The 20,076-nt window shown below is 42.6% G+C and overlaps 1 protein-coding gene across 6 annotated transcripts in view; it reads right to left on the bottom strand.

The window, feature by feature from the left end:
- The window catches only part of LOC143745488 (ATP-binding cassette sub-family C member 2-like), a 62,235-nt gene that overhangs the window by 21,666 nt on the left and 20,493 nt on the right, over positions 1 to 20,076 (bottom strand). For 3 of the 6 annotated variants that reach the window (XM_077237614.1, XM_077237613.1, XM_077237616.1), the window contains 10 exons: positions 16,231 to 16,485; positions 15,734 to 15,799; positions 15,503 to 15,640; positions 11,152 to 11,298; positions 10,380 to 10,464; positions 7,742 to 7,805; positions 6,133 to 6,259; positions 5,838 to 6,014; positions 2,698 to 2,865; positions 1,650 to 1,830 (listed from right to left, as the gene is read on the bottom strand). In XM_077237614.1, the coding sequence (XP_077093729.1) occupies positions 1,650 to 1,830; positions 2,698 to 2,865; positions 5,838 to 6,014; positions 6,133 to 6,259; positions 7,742 to 7,805; positions 10,380 to 10,464; positions 11,152 to 11,298; positions 15,503 to 15,640; positions 15,734 to 15,799; positions 16,231 to 16,485 (1,408 nt within the window). Of the gene's footprint in view, positions 1 to 1,649; positions 1,831 to 2,697; positions 2,866 to 5,837; positions 6,015 to 6,132; positions 6,260 to 7,741; positions 7,809 to 10,379; positions 10,465 to 11,151; positions 11,299 to 15,502; positions 15,641 to 15,733; positions 15,800 to 16,230; positions 16,486 to 20,076 lie in introns of all 6 variants that reach the window. The other 3 variants (XM_077237612.1, XM_077237617.1, XM_077237615.1) reach the window with 1 other exon arrangement.

The following is a 20,076-nucleotide window of genomic DNA, read 5'->3' as shown; positions in this document are numbered from 1 at the left end:
CAAGTAGTGCAAAAACGTACAAGTATACTTGTTTCTAAGTAATGCTTTAGAGATTACTTATTGTTCATGCATCCCAAATCTATGAACACACACAACCTTTCAAAAATATATTTTTTAAAGAATTTAATACTTTTATTTTGCAAGGATACATTAAATTGATAAAATGTCTGGCAGTAAATACATTTATAATATTACAAAATATTATATTTCAAATAAATTATTTTCTCTCAATTTTCTATTCATCAAAGAATCCTGAAAAATAAGATGTGTCACGGTTTCCACAAAAATATGAAGCAGCACAACTGTGTTCAACATTGAAAATTCAGCCTTGGTAAGCAGAAGAGACTTCTTTCAAAAGCATTTAAAAATCATAATTCTCCCAAAATTTTGAATGTTAGTGTACGCTATTGGATATTAAAACTGGTATTCTGTTTCCAGTGAATTTCCATAGTGTGGATCCCTGCATGCTTTTTGGCTAATATTGAAGAAATGGAGAAGAAAATTCCCACACTGCTTTATCTGCTCCCATTAAACTTTAATATATTGCAACACTCGACCACACGTGGTCTTCAGTTTGGCTAATACTGTCCATAACCCGTCACATTGGATAAAGGATTATATACACTGCTCAGAAAAGTTACACTGGGGTTCTGTATAGAACCCTCGGTTTCTTGACTCAATTTTACAGAACACTTTATGACAAAAAGGTTCCATATAAGGAGAAATGTCTTAAATGATTGCATAATACCATCATGTTTAACAGGTTATTTAATTTTGTTTTCTTCTGATAAAGTATGCTTACAAGTGTTTGTTTAATTATGTTTAATTCATAAAATGTAGCCTAATTAAAAATGAATTAAAATCAAACTAAATCAATAAAATTGTCACAACCACCAGCTGAAGTGCCCATGATCTCCACCAGAGGGCGCTCCTTCTGTCTGCTTAATCACATCATGGACTGCATTTCCCATTACCCATTGCCTGGACTCATCATGTTGTGATTATTTCCACCTGTGTGTTATTATCATGTTTACTCTTGCCTATTGAAGCCCTGGGTTTTCAGTCCTTCTTTGCAAATCATGTATGTTGTTACACTGTATTTCTGAGCTTTTTCCTGGTTTCCTGTGTCTTGTTTTTTTAATACTCTCCCTGTTTACAGCATTTCCTTTTGTCTGTGTTTTCTGCCCTGTTGCTCATTTGGATTGTTTGAGCCTTTGCTCGTTATATTGATTGCGATTCTGGACTGTCCCAATCAAGCTGCATGTGGATCTCCAACCCAAGTCTTGGGGTCTTGCATTGGTTGACAGTTTCAGGCATTCACAATCAGGATAGCATGAGGAAAGAATTACTTCAATGGTCCACTTTAGACATTCTACTAACTGTGAGTAACTTCGTAACTACGAGTCAACTAACTCTGAAGTTGACATGTAGTTGCAAAGTTACTTCTAGCTAGTAGAATGTCTAAAGTGGACCATCGAAATAAAGTGTTACTGAGGAAAGACAACTCACACCAAGAAATAAAGCATGAATCATGTAGACATTGCAAGTCCTGTACAAAAACTTTCAGAATGTGTTCAGATGGATATTTTAGAATTTAGGACAATATCTGAAGCTCAGCAGAAAATGCAAATGTTCGATGGTAGACAAACCTTTATTGCCATTAGCTTTGCTTTCCTCTTTGCCGTAAGTTTCCATGAATTCATTGAAAGCGCCTTTACTGGCTCGAAGAGCTTCGTATGATCCCACCTCGGACACAACCCCATTCACCAACACCACAATCTCATCTACGTACGCCAAGAAGCTAATCCCGTGTGTCACCAGGATACGAGTCTACAAGGAAAGAGAAGGGGAAAAAATTAAATTTAAGTCAAGCAGAAAATGTGCTTTTGACATGTATAATAATATACTGAGTATCCCAGCTATTTGTCTTTAACATTCAAAATGTTTTAAAACGTGTTCCCTTGGTTAACTGAACGTTGAGGGAACATTCCGTTTCATCATTCTTCAAACATTTTGTGAATGTTACTTTTGAATGTTCTCTGAATGAAACAAGTAGTAACATAAAAAATGTTACAATGTTTCTGAAATAAAACGTTCCATGTATGATTTATAAAAAACTTTTTGTGCTAATGTTTGAGACCAGAAAACTTAGAACAAAAGTTCTATTAAAGGATTAGGTATCTTCAGAATTAAAATTTCTTGATAATTTACACACACCCACATCATCCAAGATGTTCATGTCTTTCTTTCATAGTTTTTGGTTTAAAAAGTATATATTATATATTTTTTATAAAATGTCCGCTGGTTTGTCTAGATCAGACTCTTATACCTCGGCTGGATCGTGTCGAGACTTTGAAGCTGCACTGAAACTCACATTTGGACCTTCGACCCCTTGGACTCAATTAAAGTAACTATATGGAGAAAAATCCTGGAATGTTTTCCTCAAAAACCTTCATTTCTTGACATGAACATCTTGGATGACATGCGGGAGAGTAAATAATCAAGAAATATTCATTCTGAAGTGAACTAATCATTTAATGTTATTGGAAGAACGTTTGTTCATAATTTTCTAAAGAACTACAGTTCTAGTCCAAACAAAATCTGACAGAAAATAAAACAGTGAAATTAGCCTATAATTTATAAGCTTTTTAGCATTAGCTAAAAGCATTAGCATTGACATTGACATTAGTCTCCTACCTTATTTCTGAGCAGTCCTTTGGGTCCGATGACCCGTTCAAACAGATGTTTTCCCACATGTGAGTCGACAGCAGACAGCGGGTCATCCAGAAGGAACACGTCAGCGGAGCTGTAAACTGCCCGGGCCAAACTCACCCGCTGTTTCTGTCCGCCGCTCAGATTGATGCCCTGGGGCACAGCAGATCAAACATCAAACATTCAATGTCAATGTTTCCCACCCCTGTTCCCGTTCTGCACATGTGTGGACTCTTCCTGGGCGAGAGAATAAGCCGTGGAAATGCCTAAATACAGTGAATATGCACTATTGCAGTTGCATTGTCAGGACCCACAGCCAGTGGTGTAAAGTATTGGAGTGGTGTTATTGGTAACTGTTTTTAAAGTCCCCCTGTGGTGAAAATCCAGCTTTTAATATTGTTTATATGTCTATAGCCGTGTTTCCACCGCAGGAAGTAAGGACTTTGGGCTGGTACTCAGTGTGTTTCCACCGCAGGGTCTAAATGAAGTTCTGGGTAAATAGTTCCATCTCAGAAAGTCCCTGGTTGCAAGGTAGTACTTTATCAAAGTTCAGGAACTTTCAGAGGGGGGACTTGGGCACTGAACATCCTAATTGGTGGAGTGGTTGACTCCACGCAGCATTTTATTTCAACCACCTTCTGTTGTGGTGCATGCAATAACAGTTGTTTGCAATTCGAATCAACAATGGAGTTTAAAAAATATAGCCGATGGACGACAAGGTACAGGCTTTATTAAGCTTAAATTCAGATGATAAAATCCAGCGGGAACTGTAAAGTAGTGCGCGTCAGCATACTAATTTGCCTAATCTTCACGGTACATTAGACCGCGGAGGAAACACAGACAGCAAAAGGTCTGGGGGAAAAAAGTTCCTGGGCAAATTGTTCCGGGTAATTCCGTTGGAAACGCGACTAAAGTGGTGTTTTTAATATGCTTTAAGACAAACCATGTGTAAATTAATAAGTCAACATCATTGCTGAGAATTTTCTCCTTAAAACTGTAGTGAACCAAAGACAGTCTCTGTTGATTTGGCTTTCCATATACAGTGGGGGAAATAAGTATTTGACCCCTTGCTGATTTTGCAGGTTTGCCCACTTACAAAGAATGCATCGATCTATAATTTTATTCATATGTACATTCTAACAGTGAAAGACAGAATCCCAAAGAAAATTCCAGAAAATCACATCATATGATTTTATTTAAATTGATAACCATCTGATGAGGAAAAACAAGTATTTGACCCCCTGGACAAACAGCATGTTAATATTTTGTAGAAAAGCCCTTATTGGCCAGCACAGATGTCAAACGCTTTTTATAGTTGGTGACAAGGTTTGTGCACATTTCGGCAGGGATGTTGGCCCACTCCTCCCTGCAGACAGCCTCCAAATCTTTCAGGTTCCGAGGTTGTCGCCTGGCAACTCGAATTTTAAGCTCCCTCCAAAGATTTTCAATTGGATTCAGGTCTGGAGACTGGCTAGGCCACTCCAGAACCTTGATGTGCTTCTTCTTCAGCCACTCTTTTGTTGCTTTGGCGGTGTGCTTAGGGTCGTTGTCGTGCTGAAACATCCATCCTCGACCCATCTTCAGCTCTCTCACTGAGGGAAGGAGATGTTGGTCCAGAATTCCACGATACATGGCCCTGTCCATCCTCCCCTCAATACGATGGAGTTGTCCCGTCCCCTTGGCTGAAAAACATTTACCAACCGTTTCTTTTGTAACTGTGGTCCCAGCTGCCTTCAGTTGATTCATCAGTTCCCCCCTTGTGGTTTTGGGATGATTCCTCACCGTTCGCATGATCAGGGACACCCCACGAGGCGAGATCTTGTGTGGAGGCCCAGACCGAGGGAGGTTGGCGTTGGTGTGGTGCTTCTTCCATTTCCTGATAACTGCACCGACAGTTGATTTTTTCTCTCCAAGTTGCTTTCCGATTCTTTTGTAGCCCATCCCAGCCTTATGCAGATCAACAATCTTGTCCCTGATGTCCGTAGAAAGCTCTTTGGTCTTGCCCATGGTGGTGATGTTGGATGCTGGTTGTTTGGGTGTTGACAGGTGTCTTTTATACAGGTAACGAGGTGAGGCAGGTGTATTTGATGTAGATAATTGGTTGGGATTGGGGCTGTGTCTTAAAGAAAGACTAACTGGCTTGTAGGAGCCAGAATACTTGCTGTTTGGTAGGGGGTCATATACTTGTTTTTCCTCATCAGATGGTTATCAACTTTTATAAATTCATATGATGTGATTTTATGGAATTTTCTTTGGGATTCTGTCTTTCACTGTTAGAATGTACATATGATTAAAATTATAGATCGTTGCATTCTTTGTAAGTGGGCAAACCTGCAAAATCACCAAGGGGTCAAATACTTATTTCCCCCACTGTAAATGAGTGATTTCTCCAGAAATAACCATGAATTGAACGACAACCTTCAAAATTTGTAAATAACATAAGCAGTCTTTTATGTCAATCTACAGTCTAATATAAAGTTCAATGCAAATAATGACATTCATCATAATAGCTGTACTTCACTGCTTAGATAAATCAATCTTCAGGAACAGGTGCAGCCCAGCAAACACATTCTCCCAATGTTCCCATATGGTTCCCGTTTGGTTATTTTTTGGGGAACCAAATAGGAACATTCTGGGAAACGTTCTCTCTTGGTTCTTATTGTAAAAAAAAGCTAACCTTCCCAGAACATTCACAGACTTACACAGAGCATTCCCTGCCGGTTTTATTTTTATAACCTTATAATCATGCCTACATCCACCACTGAATATGCCAACTGTGACTTTGGGCCCTATTTGAAGGATCTAAGTTCATGGTATAAAGTGCACTTAGCTTAGTCCAAATCCACTTTTGCTAGTTTAACGTCAGGAAAAATGGTTGTCACGCAGCGCATGGTCTAAAAGGGTTGTCCCTATTCTCTTAATGAGAAATGGGTGAGTTTTGGGCTTTCTGAATGAAATAAAAAGAGAACTGCGTCAGGCTAAAAGTGAAACTAGCAAAACACACTTGCATCGCACCTGGCGCTGCATTGCACCGGGTGTATGATAAGGTCCTAAATGTTCGCCAGTCTCAGTTTTCTGATATGTAAAGACTCAAGGACTGACGGTGGGGAAGCAGTGCTCTTCACCTTCTCTCCGATCTCGGTCTGATCTCTTCCGGGCAGCAGGTCCAGGTCAGGCCCGAGAGCACAGGCCTCCACCGCGGACCGGTACCGTTCTTCATCCAGCTCAGAGCCGAAGAGGACGTTATCCTTCAGTGAGGCGTTCTGGATCCAGGCCTGCTGAGGGACATACGCCACCGACCCCTGGGACACACACACACACACAAAACTAATGTCAAGCGGCAGAGAAACACACACCACTAATGGCCAGTCGGCAGAGAAGAGTTACAGTAATCTTTCATAATAAGATGCGTTTGATTACGTTTATATTAATGTGTCCCTTTAGGCAGTGCAGTTCTCCTAGCAGAGCCGATATCAGTGAAGTCTTCCCCGATCCCACAGCTCCCACTACTGCCACCAGACGACCCGGGGCAATATCCAGAGACACACTGAACAACACACACATCCGTTAAGATCCAGAGTGAAAACCGCTAGATAGAACACACACACACACATGCAAACACACACACACACACACACACACACACACACACACACACACACACACACAAACACGCAAACACATTTTATGTTTTTTGTACAGAACCAGGAAGTACGACCATATTAGCCCGGTTCTGTCAACACTGCATTGGCTGCCTATTAAACATCGTATAAATTTTAAAATATTGCTGATTACTTACAAAGCACTAAATGGTTTAGCTCCCCAGTACTTGAGCGAGCTCTTAACCCATTATAGTCCTTCACGTCTATTGCAATCTCAAAACTCCGGCCAGTTGATAATACCTAGAATATCTAAATCGACTGCTGGCGGTAGATCCTTTTCCTATTTAGAATGGGATCTACGCTAATGTTAGTCTTTCTGTTTATTCCAAGGTTAACTGTAATCAGCCGGATCCAGGCCGTATCCAGACCAGATGGAGGACCTGCACCTAGACACGACCACAACGCACAATGTAATCAGCCGGATCCGGGCCGGATCCAGATCAGATGGAGGACCTGCACCTAGACACGACCACAGTGCACGATGTAATCAGCCGGATCCGGGCCGTATCCAGACCAGATGGAGGACCTGCACCTAGACACAACCACAACGCACAATGTAATCAGCCGGACCCGGGCCGTATCCAGATCAGATGGGGGACCTGCTCCTAGACACGACCACAAAGTGTCAGCAGAGACTGTGTAAACTAGACTCTCCCTGTGAAGGCCTCATCGACTCGATAGCCATCGGCACTGATCATTAACAAACTCGTCTCCATTTTGACGTGATGTCTCGGATCTTCAACCAGATGGAACAGGATAATATTCTGAATGTTCCAATCCAATCTTCTTCCAAACTTCTGGCCTATAATACTGCCGGAATCATAATCATATACTTTTTTGTCACTGATGGAGTTTTGGTTCCTTGCCACTGTCGCCTTTTTTCGCCTTTGTCCTCATTGTCTTTTGGCTTGTTTAGTTGGGGACATTTAATTTAATATTCAATAATATTATCGATATGCCTGCATTGACAACATTATATGAGAACTAAACTGAGCTGGACGATAACACACACACACACACACATACATGCAAATACATACACACATGTAACCACACGCATAAACACAGTCATGCAAACACACACACACACACACTCATACACACGCACACACACACACACACACACACACACACACACACACACACACACACACACATTAACACACACACACACACACACAGACACACACACACACACACACACACACACACACACACACACACACACACACACACACACACACACACACACACACACACACACACACACACCAGAGTAATCCTAAATCACAATTGAATCATCATTGCAGCATCTGTTTTATACTGTAATAGTGTAAAGATATAGTGAGTGAAAGGGCAAAACTCACTGTTTCAGCACTGGTTCTGTTTCTCTTTCCCAGGCAAACGTGCCGTCAGTCATGCTCACCGCAGCTTCAATTAATGACATCAGCACAAAAACATTATCTATACATCAGTCAGGGCGCATTTTTTCTGAATGTATTAGTTGGATCACAGATAACAAAAAATATGTTATCTGAGAGCTGGATCACTCCTCCATAGGCTTCTTCAGGGATTGAAACTTGCCAGCCCCGAAAAGTTATTAAAGACATCGTTAAAATAGTCCAAGTGACTACAGTGGCTCAATCTTAAGTTTATCAAGCGACGAGAATACTTTTTGTGCGCAAAAACAACTATTCATTTTCTTCTCTGTGGGCCTCTAGTCAGTTAGCGTAGTATGATTGCATAGAGCTACGTCACACGGAGGCTCACTATTGGCCGACGCTGGTCATGTGTGTGATGCGTGTGACGTACAGGTCCTTCTAAAAAAATTAGCATATTGTGATAAAGTTCATTATTTTCCATAATGTAATGATAAAAATTAAACTTTCATATATTTTAGATTCATTGCACACCAACTGAAATATTTCAGGTCTTTTATTGTTTTAATACTGATGATTTTGGCATACAGCTCATGAAAACCCAAAATTCCTATCTCAAAAAATTAGCACATCATGAAAAGGGTCTCTAAACAAGCTATTAACCTAATCATCTGAATCAACTAATTAACTCTAAACACCTGCAAAAGATTCCTGAGGCTTTTAAAAACTCCCAGCCTGTTTCATTACTCAAAACCGCAATCAGTGCGGCGTGGCATGGAGGCAATCAGCCTGTGGCACTGCTGAGGTGTTATGGAGGCCCAGGATGCTTCGATAGCGGCCTTAAGCTCATCCAGAGTGTTGGGTCTTGCGTCTCTCAACTTTCTCTTCACAATATCCCACAGATTCTCTATGGGGTTCAGGTCAGGAGAGTTGGCAGGCCAATTGAGCACAGTAATTCCATGGTCAGTAAACCATTTACCAGTGGTTTTGGCACTGTGAGCAGGTGCCAGGTCGTGCTGAAAAATGAAATCTTTATCTCCATATAGCTTTTCAGCAGATGGAAGCATGAAGTGCTCCAAAATCTCCTGATAGCTAGCTGCATTGACCCTGGCCTTGATAAAACACAGTGGACCAACACCAGCAGCTGACATGGCACCCCAGACCATCACTGACTGTAGCTACTTGACACTGGACTTCAGGCATTTTGGCATTTCCTTCTCCCCAGTCTTCCTCCAGACTCTGGCATCTTGATTTCCGAATGACATACAAAATTTGCTTTCATCGGAAAAAAGTACTTTGGACCACTGAGCAACAGTCCAGTGCTGCTTCTCTGTAGCCCAGGTCAGGCGCTTCTGCCGCTGTTTCTGGTTCAAAAGTGTCTTGACCTGGGGAATGCGGCACCTGTAGCCCATTTCCTGCACACGCCTGTGCACGGTGGCTCTGGATGTTTCTACTCCAGACTCAGTCCACTGCTTCCGCAGGTCCCCCAAGGTCTGGAATCGGTCCTTCTCCACAATCTTCCTCAGGGTCCGGTCAACTCTTCTCGTTGTGCAGCGTTTTTTGCCACACTTTTTCCTTCCCACAGACTTCCCACTGAGGTGTCTTGATACAGCACTCTGGGAACAGCCTATTTGTTCAGAAATTTCTTTTTGTGTCTTACCCTCTTGCTTGAGAGTGTCAATGATGGCCTTCTGGACAGAAGTCAGGTCGGCAGTCTTACCCATGATTGCGGTTTTGAGTAATGAAACAGGCTGGGAGTTTTTAAAAGCCTCAGGAATCTTTTGCAGGTGTTTACAGTTAATTAGTTGATTCAGATGATTAGGTTAATAGCTCGTTTAGAGACCCTTTTCATGATGTGCTAATTTTTTGAGATAGGAATTTTGGGTTTTCATGAGCTGTATGCCAAAATCATCAGTATTAAAACAATAAAAGACCTGAAATATTTCAGTTGGTGTGCAATGAATCTAAAATATATGAAAGTTTAATTTTTATCATTACATTATGGAAAATAATTAACTTTATTACAATATGCTAATTTTTTGAGAAGGACCTGTATATCAAAAGAAGCTTACGCTATTACATTAATGAACTCACTCGAGGCCCACAGAGAAGGAAATGAATAGTTGAAATAAAGTCGTTATTTTTGTTTTTTTTGCGCACAAAAAGTATTCTCGACGTTTGATAAATTTAAGATTGAGCCACTGTAGTCACTTGGATTATTTTAATGATGTCTTTAATAACTTTTCGGGGAACAAGTTTCAATCCCTTAGAAGCCTATGGAGGAGTGATTCAGCTCTCAGATTTAATCAGAAATATCTTAATTCGTGTTCCGAAGATGAACGAAGGTCTTACGGTGTTGAAAAACATGAGGGAGAGTAAATACTGACAGAATTTACATTTTTGGGTGAACTATCCCTTTAAGAAAAAACATTTTAGAGAACATTCAGAAATAACATTTTCATAACCATGTGAACGTTAGCAAAACATTCTTAGAATGTAATATGCTGGCGGGGATCTTGGACTTGAACTATTCCAGAACACATTATTACTGCATTAATGAGTCAGCTTTTCTAAAACCTTCAGAAATCAGTTTGTCTAAGAATACTGAAAAGAGTTCTTGACTCACTGTTGCTGTCGTCATGCTTTATTGCCGTCATGTCCATATCACTGCCACTCAGAAACTTCTCAAGTCTTTTTTTAGATACAGCGGTCTGAAAAAGTATAGAGTTAGATTTCAAACTCGAAGATTTTGAAGAGATTTCAAACCTAAAAGGTCAAAAATACTTTTATAACTGCAAACAAAGCTTATTGAAAGGTAGCAATAAAATGTTTCGGTAACACTTTACAATAAGGTTCATTAGCTAACATTAATTAATGTAATAACTAACACAAACTAACAATGAGCATTACATTTGTTATTTTATTAATCTTTGTTAACCTTATTGTAAAGTGTTACCAATGCTTCCGTATAGATAACAATATAAATATATATACACAGTAAAAATTATATGATCAATAAATAATGACAACATATGTTTTTACATTGTTTTAACTCATCAAATGTTATACAAGATTCTACTAATTTTTTTAAGTCAGTTTAATGTATTTTAAGTTGAAATTACTTAAACATTCAAGTTGATTGTACTTAAAAATTTAAGGCAGCAACTTTTCACTGTAAAATCTGTTCAGTTTACTTTAAAAAAAATTAGTAAACACGTTGCCTTAAAATTATTAAGTAGATACACTACAAATTGACAATTCCACATTACTTAATTTTTTCGATTAAGCATGAAGTTATTTACTTAATAATTTTAAGGCAACGTGTTTACGAAAACATTTTAAGCTAAGTCAACTGATCACTTTTTACAGTGTAATAACGCATTGATTGTGTGCAGTACCTGAACCATGGAAGAGATCAGCTGTGGAAGCATGGCGAGTGGGAAGCGCAGTATGTTGAAGAGTGAGATCGAGGTAAAAGCTTTCTCTGCATCCAAGATGTTATCAGGACTCACAGACACGAACACAGCGAAGGTCGCGAGAGAAACCTGAAGATGACCCCACATGACTTCAGTGTCTATCAGGGGGTGCTTGCTTTCTGACATTCATGCATTCAGGATTTCAATAGATTTTCAACTTTGCTGTCAATCCACTGTTGACTGAGGGGTAACACTTTATAATACTGTTCCTTCATTAATGAATAACTACACAGGAACAAATGAGTAACCCAATATTAACACCAGTAACTTCTATTAACTAACAAGAATCCCTGAGTAATGAATTAGTAAGTAATAGCGCTCAGTTAAATGTGATAGTTCACTATTAGCTAATCAATAACTACTATTTTTTCATATTCAGAGTTTCAGAGTTTCTTGTTAGTTAATAGCAGTTACTAGAATGTTAATAGTGCGTTAACAGTATTATAAAGTGTTACCGACTTAGGGGTGCCTTTTTTTCATACTTCCCAAGGAACTACTTTAGACAGGTTCATAATCAACATGAATAATGCATAATTTATAATAGAAGGTAACGGTAATTAGTTAATAACTAACTAATATTGACTGAAGTCATTGTAAGCTTTTGGGATTTTTGTAAGATTTTGAATAGTAATTCCTTCCAATGGATTTAGTAACACTTTAGTCATTACTAGTGTGTTCCCATGATCTTCACTTTAGAATAATTATCCAAATAATTAGTAGTGTCACAGTGTTGGGTTTGTGTTTCCGGGTGTCCACTAAAGGTCCTCTTCCACACGGTGTCATCCACATTATGAACTCCATTCCCCACAGTCCTTGTCTGTACCCATCACTGTATCATTGCACTCAGCTGTTCCCCATCATCATTGCACTCAGCTGTTCCCCATTATCATTGTTAGTTCTGTGTTATATATACCCTGCCTGTTTAAGGCCTCATTATGCTTCTGCGTCAACTCCACGGCATACCTATGCCGTCACTCCTACGGCGTCGTGGCCGTTTTATGGTTCTGTGTCAGGTTGAGTTGCATCGCGGTGCATCTGACCAATCACAGCCCTTGTGGTCTGTGTCGCCCCGACACGTAGTTAAAATTTTTTGGAGGTGCACATCGAACTACAGCGGAGGGGTTCGCGGCGACGCAGAGGGGACAGGGGGGTACGCCGTCGATTTGACGCAGAAGCATAAAACAGGCTTTAGTGTTAGTTACTTGTTATTGTCACCTCGCTTTGGTTGTCTGCATTCTGTCTGCTTCTTGTTTTGTTTCATGTTTTGGACTGCTTTTCTGGATTTTTGACCTCTGCCTGAACTAGTTGTGTGTACGGATTTACCCCAAATAAATGTCATTGCTATCTCTCTACAGTGTGTGTTTCGTGACAGAAGGACTCCGTCACTAGAGATCCAGCATGATGGGGATCCGTATCCTTCCTCCTATCACGAAGAAGGAGAGGATGGGACGAGTCCAGACCTTGATGAGCTTACGTCAACAGGGCCTACCGGTGGGTTGCATAGCTCAGTCGTTTTGGATGCTCTCAAGAGGCATGGGATACAATGAGGCAGCATTAAAGTAGATTTTTAATGCCTGCCTTGATGACCCATTGCCTGGGTGGGAAATGAAGGGTCTGGAGATCTTGAATTTTTGGGGTTTTACCAGATACTTTCAGCATCGGAGCCAGTGGGATACAGCAGTCAGGTCTGGAGAAGATGACCGACATACTTTTGCTGTTCCTTTTGCTGTCTTACTTTTGCTGTCATGCTGTTCCTGAGCCGGAGCCAGTGTCTGCTGTTCCTGAGCCGGAGCCAGTGTCTGCTGTTCCTGAGCCGGAGCCAGTGTCTGCTGTTCCTGAGCCGGAGCCAGTGTCTGCTGTTCCTGAGCCGGAGCCAGTGTCTGCTGTTCCTGAGCCGGAGCCAGTGTCTGCTGTTCCTGAGCCGGAGCCAGTGTCTGCTGTTCCTGAGCCGGTGCCAGTGTCTGCTGTTCCTGAGCCGGTGCCAGTGTCTGTTCCTGAGCCGGTGCCAGTGTCTGTTCCTGAGCCGGTGTCGGTTGCTGTTCCTGAGCCGGAGCCAGTGTCTGCTGTTCCTGAGCCGGAGCCAGTGTCTGCTGTTCCTGAGGCGGAGCCAGTGTCTGCTGTTCCTGAGCCGGTGTCTGTTGCTGTTCCTGAGCCGGAGCCAGTGTCTGCTGTTCCTGAGCCGGAGCCAGTGTCTGCTGTTCCTGAGCCGGTGTCTGTTGCTGTTCCTGAGCCAGTGTCTGTTCCTGTGCCATGGTCGTCTTCACCCTGGTCGTCACCACCATGGCCACCCGAGGGGTCTTCACCGCCCTGGCCGCCCAAGGGGTCTTCACCGCCCTGGCCGCCCGATGGGTCGTCTGCTTCGCCCTGGCCGCCCGATGGGGCGTCTACTTCGCCCTGGACACCCGATGGGTCGTCTGCTTCGCCCTGGACGCCCGATGGGTCGTCTGCTTCGCCCTGGCCGCCCGATGGGTCGTCTGCTACGCCCTGGACGCCCGATGGGTCGTCTGCTTCGCCCTGGCCGCCCGATGGGTCGTCTGCTTCGCCCTGGACGCCCGATGGGTCGTCTGCTTCGCCCTGGACGCCCGATGGGTCGTCTGCTTCGCCCTGGCCGCCCGATGGGTCGTCTGCTTCGCCCTGGACGCCCGATGGGTCGTCTGCTTCGCCCTGGACCCCCGATGGGTCGTCTGCTTCGCCCTGGACGCCCGATGGGTCGTCTGCTTCGCCCTGGCCGCCCGATGGGTCGTCTGCTTTGCCCTGGCCGCCCAATGGCCTGTCTGCTTCGCCCTGGCCGCCGGCTAAACCGTCACCCCCCTGTTTCTGTCCCCTTCCATGGACCTGGCCCCCCATCCCTCCCCTGATCCTCCACCGTTCCACCTCCCTCCTGGACTCTTGTTTTGTTTGTTTTTTGTGGGTCTTGGAGCATCTGGTAGCCGCTCCGTAGAGGGGGGGTTATGTCACAGTGTTGGGTTTGTGTTTCCGGGTGTCCACTAGAGGTCCTATTCCACACGGTGTCATCCACATTATGAACTGCATTCCCCACAATCCTTGTCTGTACCCATCACTGTATCATTGCACTAAGCTGTTCTCCATTATCATTGTTAGTTCTGTGTTATATATACCCTGCCTGTTTAGTTTTAGGCCCTGTTTACACGAGAACGATTCTGGGTGAAAACGTAAAAATATTTTATCGGATGTGCCTTTCGTTTACACGGCGACGGCGTTTTGGAGGCTTAAAAACGCAAAAAAGTGAAACCACCCTCCAGAGTGGAAATCTTAAAAACGATCCACCGTCGCGTTCCCATCTAAACAGTAAAAACGCAAATCTGCTCACTGTGGCTCTCGTCGCGTACGTGTTTACGTCACAGGCATGCGCCATTACAGGAAAATAACCCCAATATGTCGGATTATTTCCATACGTCGGACCTTCAAATTGCCATAGCAGCTCTGATAAACGTACAATAGTCTTTTCAGCAGTTGTACAAAATATTCTCAGATATTTGTGCTGTTGTGTCGCAGTGCTTCACATTGCCACCTAGCCGCCTGGAGTGCATACTACATCGAATTTCACACACTTTTGCGTCACCATATGCACGCGGATATCCCCCCGATAACGCTCGTCTAAACGCAGAATAAAAAGTGATAATGCAACGCCACTTTTGCGTTTTCTCTTCAGATCGTTTCCGTGTAAACATAGCCTTAGTTACGGAGTCCTTGTTATTGTCACCTCGCTTTGGTTGTCTGCATTCTGTCTGCTTCTTGTTTTGTTTCATGTTTTGGACTGCTTTTCTGGATTTTTGACCTCTGCCTGAACTAGTTGTGAGTACGGATTTACCCCAAATAAATGTCATTGCTATTGGATCTCTGTCTCTCCATTGTGTGTTTCGTGACGAGTAGTTCCTTTAGAAAGATGTAGTAACATTTGAGTCATTACTAATGGCTATTGGGCTACCATTACCTTATATTATACATTATGCATTATTAATATTAATTATGAACCTGTATATAGTAATTCTTAGTCTTCAGAGAAGTATGACAAATAGTACTTATTGATTAGCTAATAGTGAACTACCACATTCATCTGAACGCTATTACTTACTAATTCATTAATCAGAGTTTCTTAGTTAATAGCAGTTACTAGAGTGTTAATATTGCGTTACTCATTTGTTCCTGTGTAGTTATTCATTAATGAAGGAACAGTATTATAAAGTGTTACCAACTGAGGGGTGCCTTACAATAGAAAATCATACTGTATATAAAACATTATTATACTCACAATAGCAGGAGCACATGAAAATATGAATGTGGAGACAGATGAGAGGTAGGCAAATTTCCTCATCACCTTCAGCTCCTTTTCTCGAATTGCCTGAACCTGAGACTCAAAAGATGATTCCCAGGCGTAATACTTGAGAATCTACCACACAGATGACAAAGAAATGAGAAAATACACATCAAAAAGACATTTTCATTTGTCCTGTATGATAGAGGAGTGTAGGAAACCACTTACTTTGATTCCATTCAATATGTCATTCACAATTTTCATGCGCGAGTCTTTAAATTTCATGTTTTCCACCTGAAAAGAAGCATGTTGCGCTTAGTGGAAAATTATGGAACACTTTCTATAAATGTCACTGTAACTATAATATAATAACATTATAGCAATGCAGGCTGCATCTTTACAATACATTCATGGAACCGTACGACTGACTAATTAATACTTATAAATCAGTGTATAATGGATTATGAGCATGTGCATTGAAAAAGCAAATGCATGAGATAGAAGTAATTATAAAAAATAATATAAATGTAACTATAACTGTTCTTATAATGCAGTATAGGTCTTATTGAGTCTTTATAAATATATTTATAATATAGTAATACTTACTTAGAAATAACTATAAATGGAGCTATAATTCATTATAAGCATGGGCTTTATAGAAAGTGTTACTGTGTTTTCTTTTGTCTTTCATAACATAAGAGTGATGGTTTATGAAGCGTGATCACCTGGAAGGCCCTGGATTTGGTGGCCAGCCAGCCGTTAATGGGAACCATCAGCACCATCACCAACAGGCCCGCTAACACCGACGGGCCCAGCTCGATCCAGAGGAACGCTATAGACAGAGCGATCTGCAGTGGACACGACCATAGCAAATGAATAAAGTTGGTGACGTCGTTGAACCTTTGAGCATCCGCTGACATCAGGTTCACGATCTCTCCAGCGGTCGACTCTTTCCTAGAGTCATTAGACACAACTAATGCCTGGAAGAAATCACAAAATCATCCACTGGTTATGATGCAACTAAATGATTAGACTGCTAAAATGAATCAGAATCAGAATCAGAATCAGAATCAGAAAGAGCTTTATTGCCAAGTGTGCTTGCACACACAAGGAATTTGTTTTGGTACTGAGGCTTCCAGTGGACTATACAAATACAAATACAACATGAAACATGAAACATAATACTACAAATTATAAGAATAAAAAAAATAAAAATATAAATATAAATATATGAGAATAAAACTATCACAGTTTGGTTTAGTCAGAATAGACATTTTCAGATTTACAGATTATGAACCTATTTACAGTGTTTTGAATATTATAAATAAATAAATCTACATATAAGTATCACCTGAGTTGTAGGATATTGCACTAAACAGTGGGAGTATTGCACTTACAGGCATATGCCTTGGGAGGAGTGTTAACTGTTCAGGAGGGAAATGGCCTGTGGGAAGAAACTGTTCCTGTGCCGAGATGTTCTTGTGGCCAGTGATCTGAGTCTCCGTCTTGACGGTAACAGTTCAAACAGGAGGTGTCCAGGGTGAGTGGAATCTGTGATGATTTTTTCCTCACTCTGGAAGAGTACAGGTCCTGGAGGTTTGGCAGGGGGGCACCAATGATCCTCTCCGCAGTCCGGACTGTCCGTTGTAGTCTCCTGATGTCTGATTTGGTAGCTGAACCAAACCAGACAGTGATGGAAGCGCACAAGACAGACTCAATGACGGCTGAGTAGAACTGAATCAGCAGATCCTGTGGCAGGTTGAAGTTCCTCAGCTGGCGAAGGAAGTACAGTCTCTGCTGGGCCTTTTTCACAGTGGAGTCAATGTGATTGTCCCAATTCAGGTCCTGAGAGATGATAGTGCCCAGGAACCTGAATGACTCCACTGCTTCCACAGTGCTGTTCATGATGGTGAGTGGGGGGAGTGCTGGGCTGTTCCTCCTGAAGTCCACGATCATCTCCACTGTTTTGAGCGTGTTCAGCTCAAGGTTGTTATAACTGCACCAGGCAGCCAGCTGTTCAACCTCCAGTCTGTAAGCAGACTCGTCACCGTTTTGGATGAGACCGATGACAGTGGTGTCGTCTGCAAATTTCAAGAGCTTGACAGTGGGGTCTTTAGAAGTGCAGTCATTAGTGTACAGGGAGAAGAGCAGTGGGGAGAGAACGCACCCTTGGGGGGCTCCGGTGCTGATTGTGAGTGTCTTGGATGTGTGTTTCCCCAGTCTCACTCGCTGCTGCCGGTCCGTCAGGAAGCTGGTGATCCACTGACAGATCGAGGATGGTATGGAGAGCTGGGTCAGTTTGGCTGTGAGAAGACCAGGCATGATGGTATTGAAGGCCGAACTGAAGTCCACAAAGAGGATCCTTGCATAAGTCCCTGGTCTGTCGAGATGTTGCAGGATATAATGCAGTCCCATGTTGACTGCATCATCCACAGACCTATTTGCTCTGTAAGCAAACTGAAAGGGATCCAGCAAGGGTCCAGTGAGGTCCTTCAGGTGGGCCAGCACCAGTCTTTCAAACGACTTCATGACCACAGACGTGAGAGCGACAGGTCTGTAGTCATTAAGTCCAGTGATTTTGGGTTTTTTGGGGACAGGAATGATAGTGGAGCGTTTGAAGCAGCAGGGAACTTCACACTGCTCCAATGATCTGTTGAAGATCTGCGTGAAGACCGGGGCCAGTTGGTCAGCGCAGGCTTTTAAACAAGCAGATGAGATGCCGTCTGGGCCTGAGGCTTTCCTAGTCTTCTGTTTTTTGAAGACTCGGCTCACGTCCTCCACACAGACCTTAAGCTCAGGTTGGATGGCAGGAGGGGGGAGTGATAATTGGAGTGCAGGAGGTGATGGTGAAAGTGTGAAGTGCAGATCAGACCGGGTGTGTGGTGTTAATGAGGGCTTTTCAAACCGGCAGTAAAATGAATTTAAATCGTCAGCCAGGTGTTGATTGTCCACAGATCGAGGGGATGGTGACTTGTAGTTGGTGATGTTCCTCAGGCCATTCCAGACTGATGATGGGTCGTTGGATGAAAACTGGTTTTTCAGTTTATCAGAGTAGTTCCTTTTAGCAACTCTGATCTCCTTTGTCAATCTGTTTCTGGCCTGGTTATACAAGATTTTATCCCCACTTCTGTAAGCATCCTCTTTGGCATGACGAAGGTGTTTGAGTTTCCCAGTAAACCATGGTTTATCATTAGTGAATGATAAGAATGTCCTGGTAGGAATGCATGTATTCTCACAGAAACTTATATATGATGTTACAGTATCTGTGAGCTCATCCAGATCATTGGTAGCAGCTTCAAAAACAGTCCAATCAGTGCAATCAAAGCAGGCCTGTAGATTCTGCTCTGCTTCATTAGTCCATCTTTTTACAGTCCGTATTCCAGGTTTAGCTGATTTCAGTTTCTGCCTTTAGGTCGGTATGAGATGAACCAAACAGTGATCAGAGAGCCCCAAAGCTGCCCGTGGGACGGAGTGATACGCATTTCTTATTGTGGTGTAACAGTGGTCCAGTATATTACTGTCTCTGGTGGGACATGTAACGTGCTGTCTGTATTTTGGTAGTTCACGGGAAAGATTTGCTTTGTTAAAATCCCCAAGAATGATTAAAAGAGAGTCTGGGTACCTTTGTTCCGTTTCAGATATTTGTTCAGCCAGCTGTTGTAGCGCCGCGCTCACGCACGCGTCTGGAGGGATGTAAACATTCACGAGAATGAAAGAGGAAAATTCCCGAGGCGAGTAGAAGGGTTTACAGTTTATGAAATGTGCCTCTAAATTAGGAGAGCACATCTTCTTCAGTGTTGTTACATCTGAACACCAACTTTCGTTAATGTAGAAACACAATCCACCACCTCTCGTTTTCCCCGTTAGCTCCGCGATGCGATCCGCTCGGAACAGCTGGAAGCCCGGCAGATGTATTGCGTTGTCCGGTATGGCTTCACTCAGCCAGGTTTCAGTGAAGCACAAAGCAGCAGAGTTTAAAAAATCCTTGTTAGTGTGGGTGAGGAGAAGAAGTTCATCCGTTTTGTTAGGAAGGGATCGGAGATTCGCGAGATGAATACTGGGGAGTGCAGTGCGCAGGCCGCGCTCGCGGAGTTTAACCAGCGCGCCGGCTCGCTTCCCGCGTTTGCGTCTGAACGCGCGTTTGAACAACAACGCTGCACCTCCGACGAGAATGTCCAGCAAAACGTCCGAATAATCAAAAACTGTAGTAAAGGTCTCTGGTGTGTGTTTCCTAATGTCCAGTAGTTCGTCTTTGGTGAAACTGATAGGAAAAGAATGACTAAACGCAGAACAAACGAACAAAAACAACACAATAGCTGGAGAGCTCCACACCGAGGCAGCCGTCTGCGGCGCCATCTTGGATCTTAAATGCCCCTTGTATGCTATTCTAATGTTGTTTCAAAGTCTCCTACAACAAGTTTACATTCATCTAATGTCAAAAACACTTGAATTTTCTTATAATGTCCATTTTGCATCGGCTCTTTTCTCTCAGTGTCTGAAACAGTTTGTTCGAAGATTCAGTCTCTCTAAGCCCCACCTTTCTGAGAGCAGCTCTGCTGTGATTGGTCAGA

The sequence above is a fragment of the Siphateles boraxobius genome, unplaced genomic scaffold, assembly GCF_051911475.1.
Source record: "Siphateles boraxobius isolate OS27281-9 unplaced genomic scaffold, OSU_SipBor_1 204, whole genome shotgun sequence".
Lineage (NCBI taxonomy): Eukaryota > Metazoa > Chordata > Actinopteri > Cypriniformes > Leuciscidae > Siphateles > Siphateles boraxobius.
The sequence above is the reverse complement of the archived record's forward strand: the minus strand, read 5'-3'. Positions and strand labels throughout refer to the sequence as shown.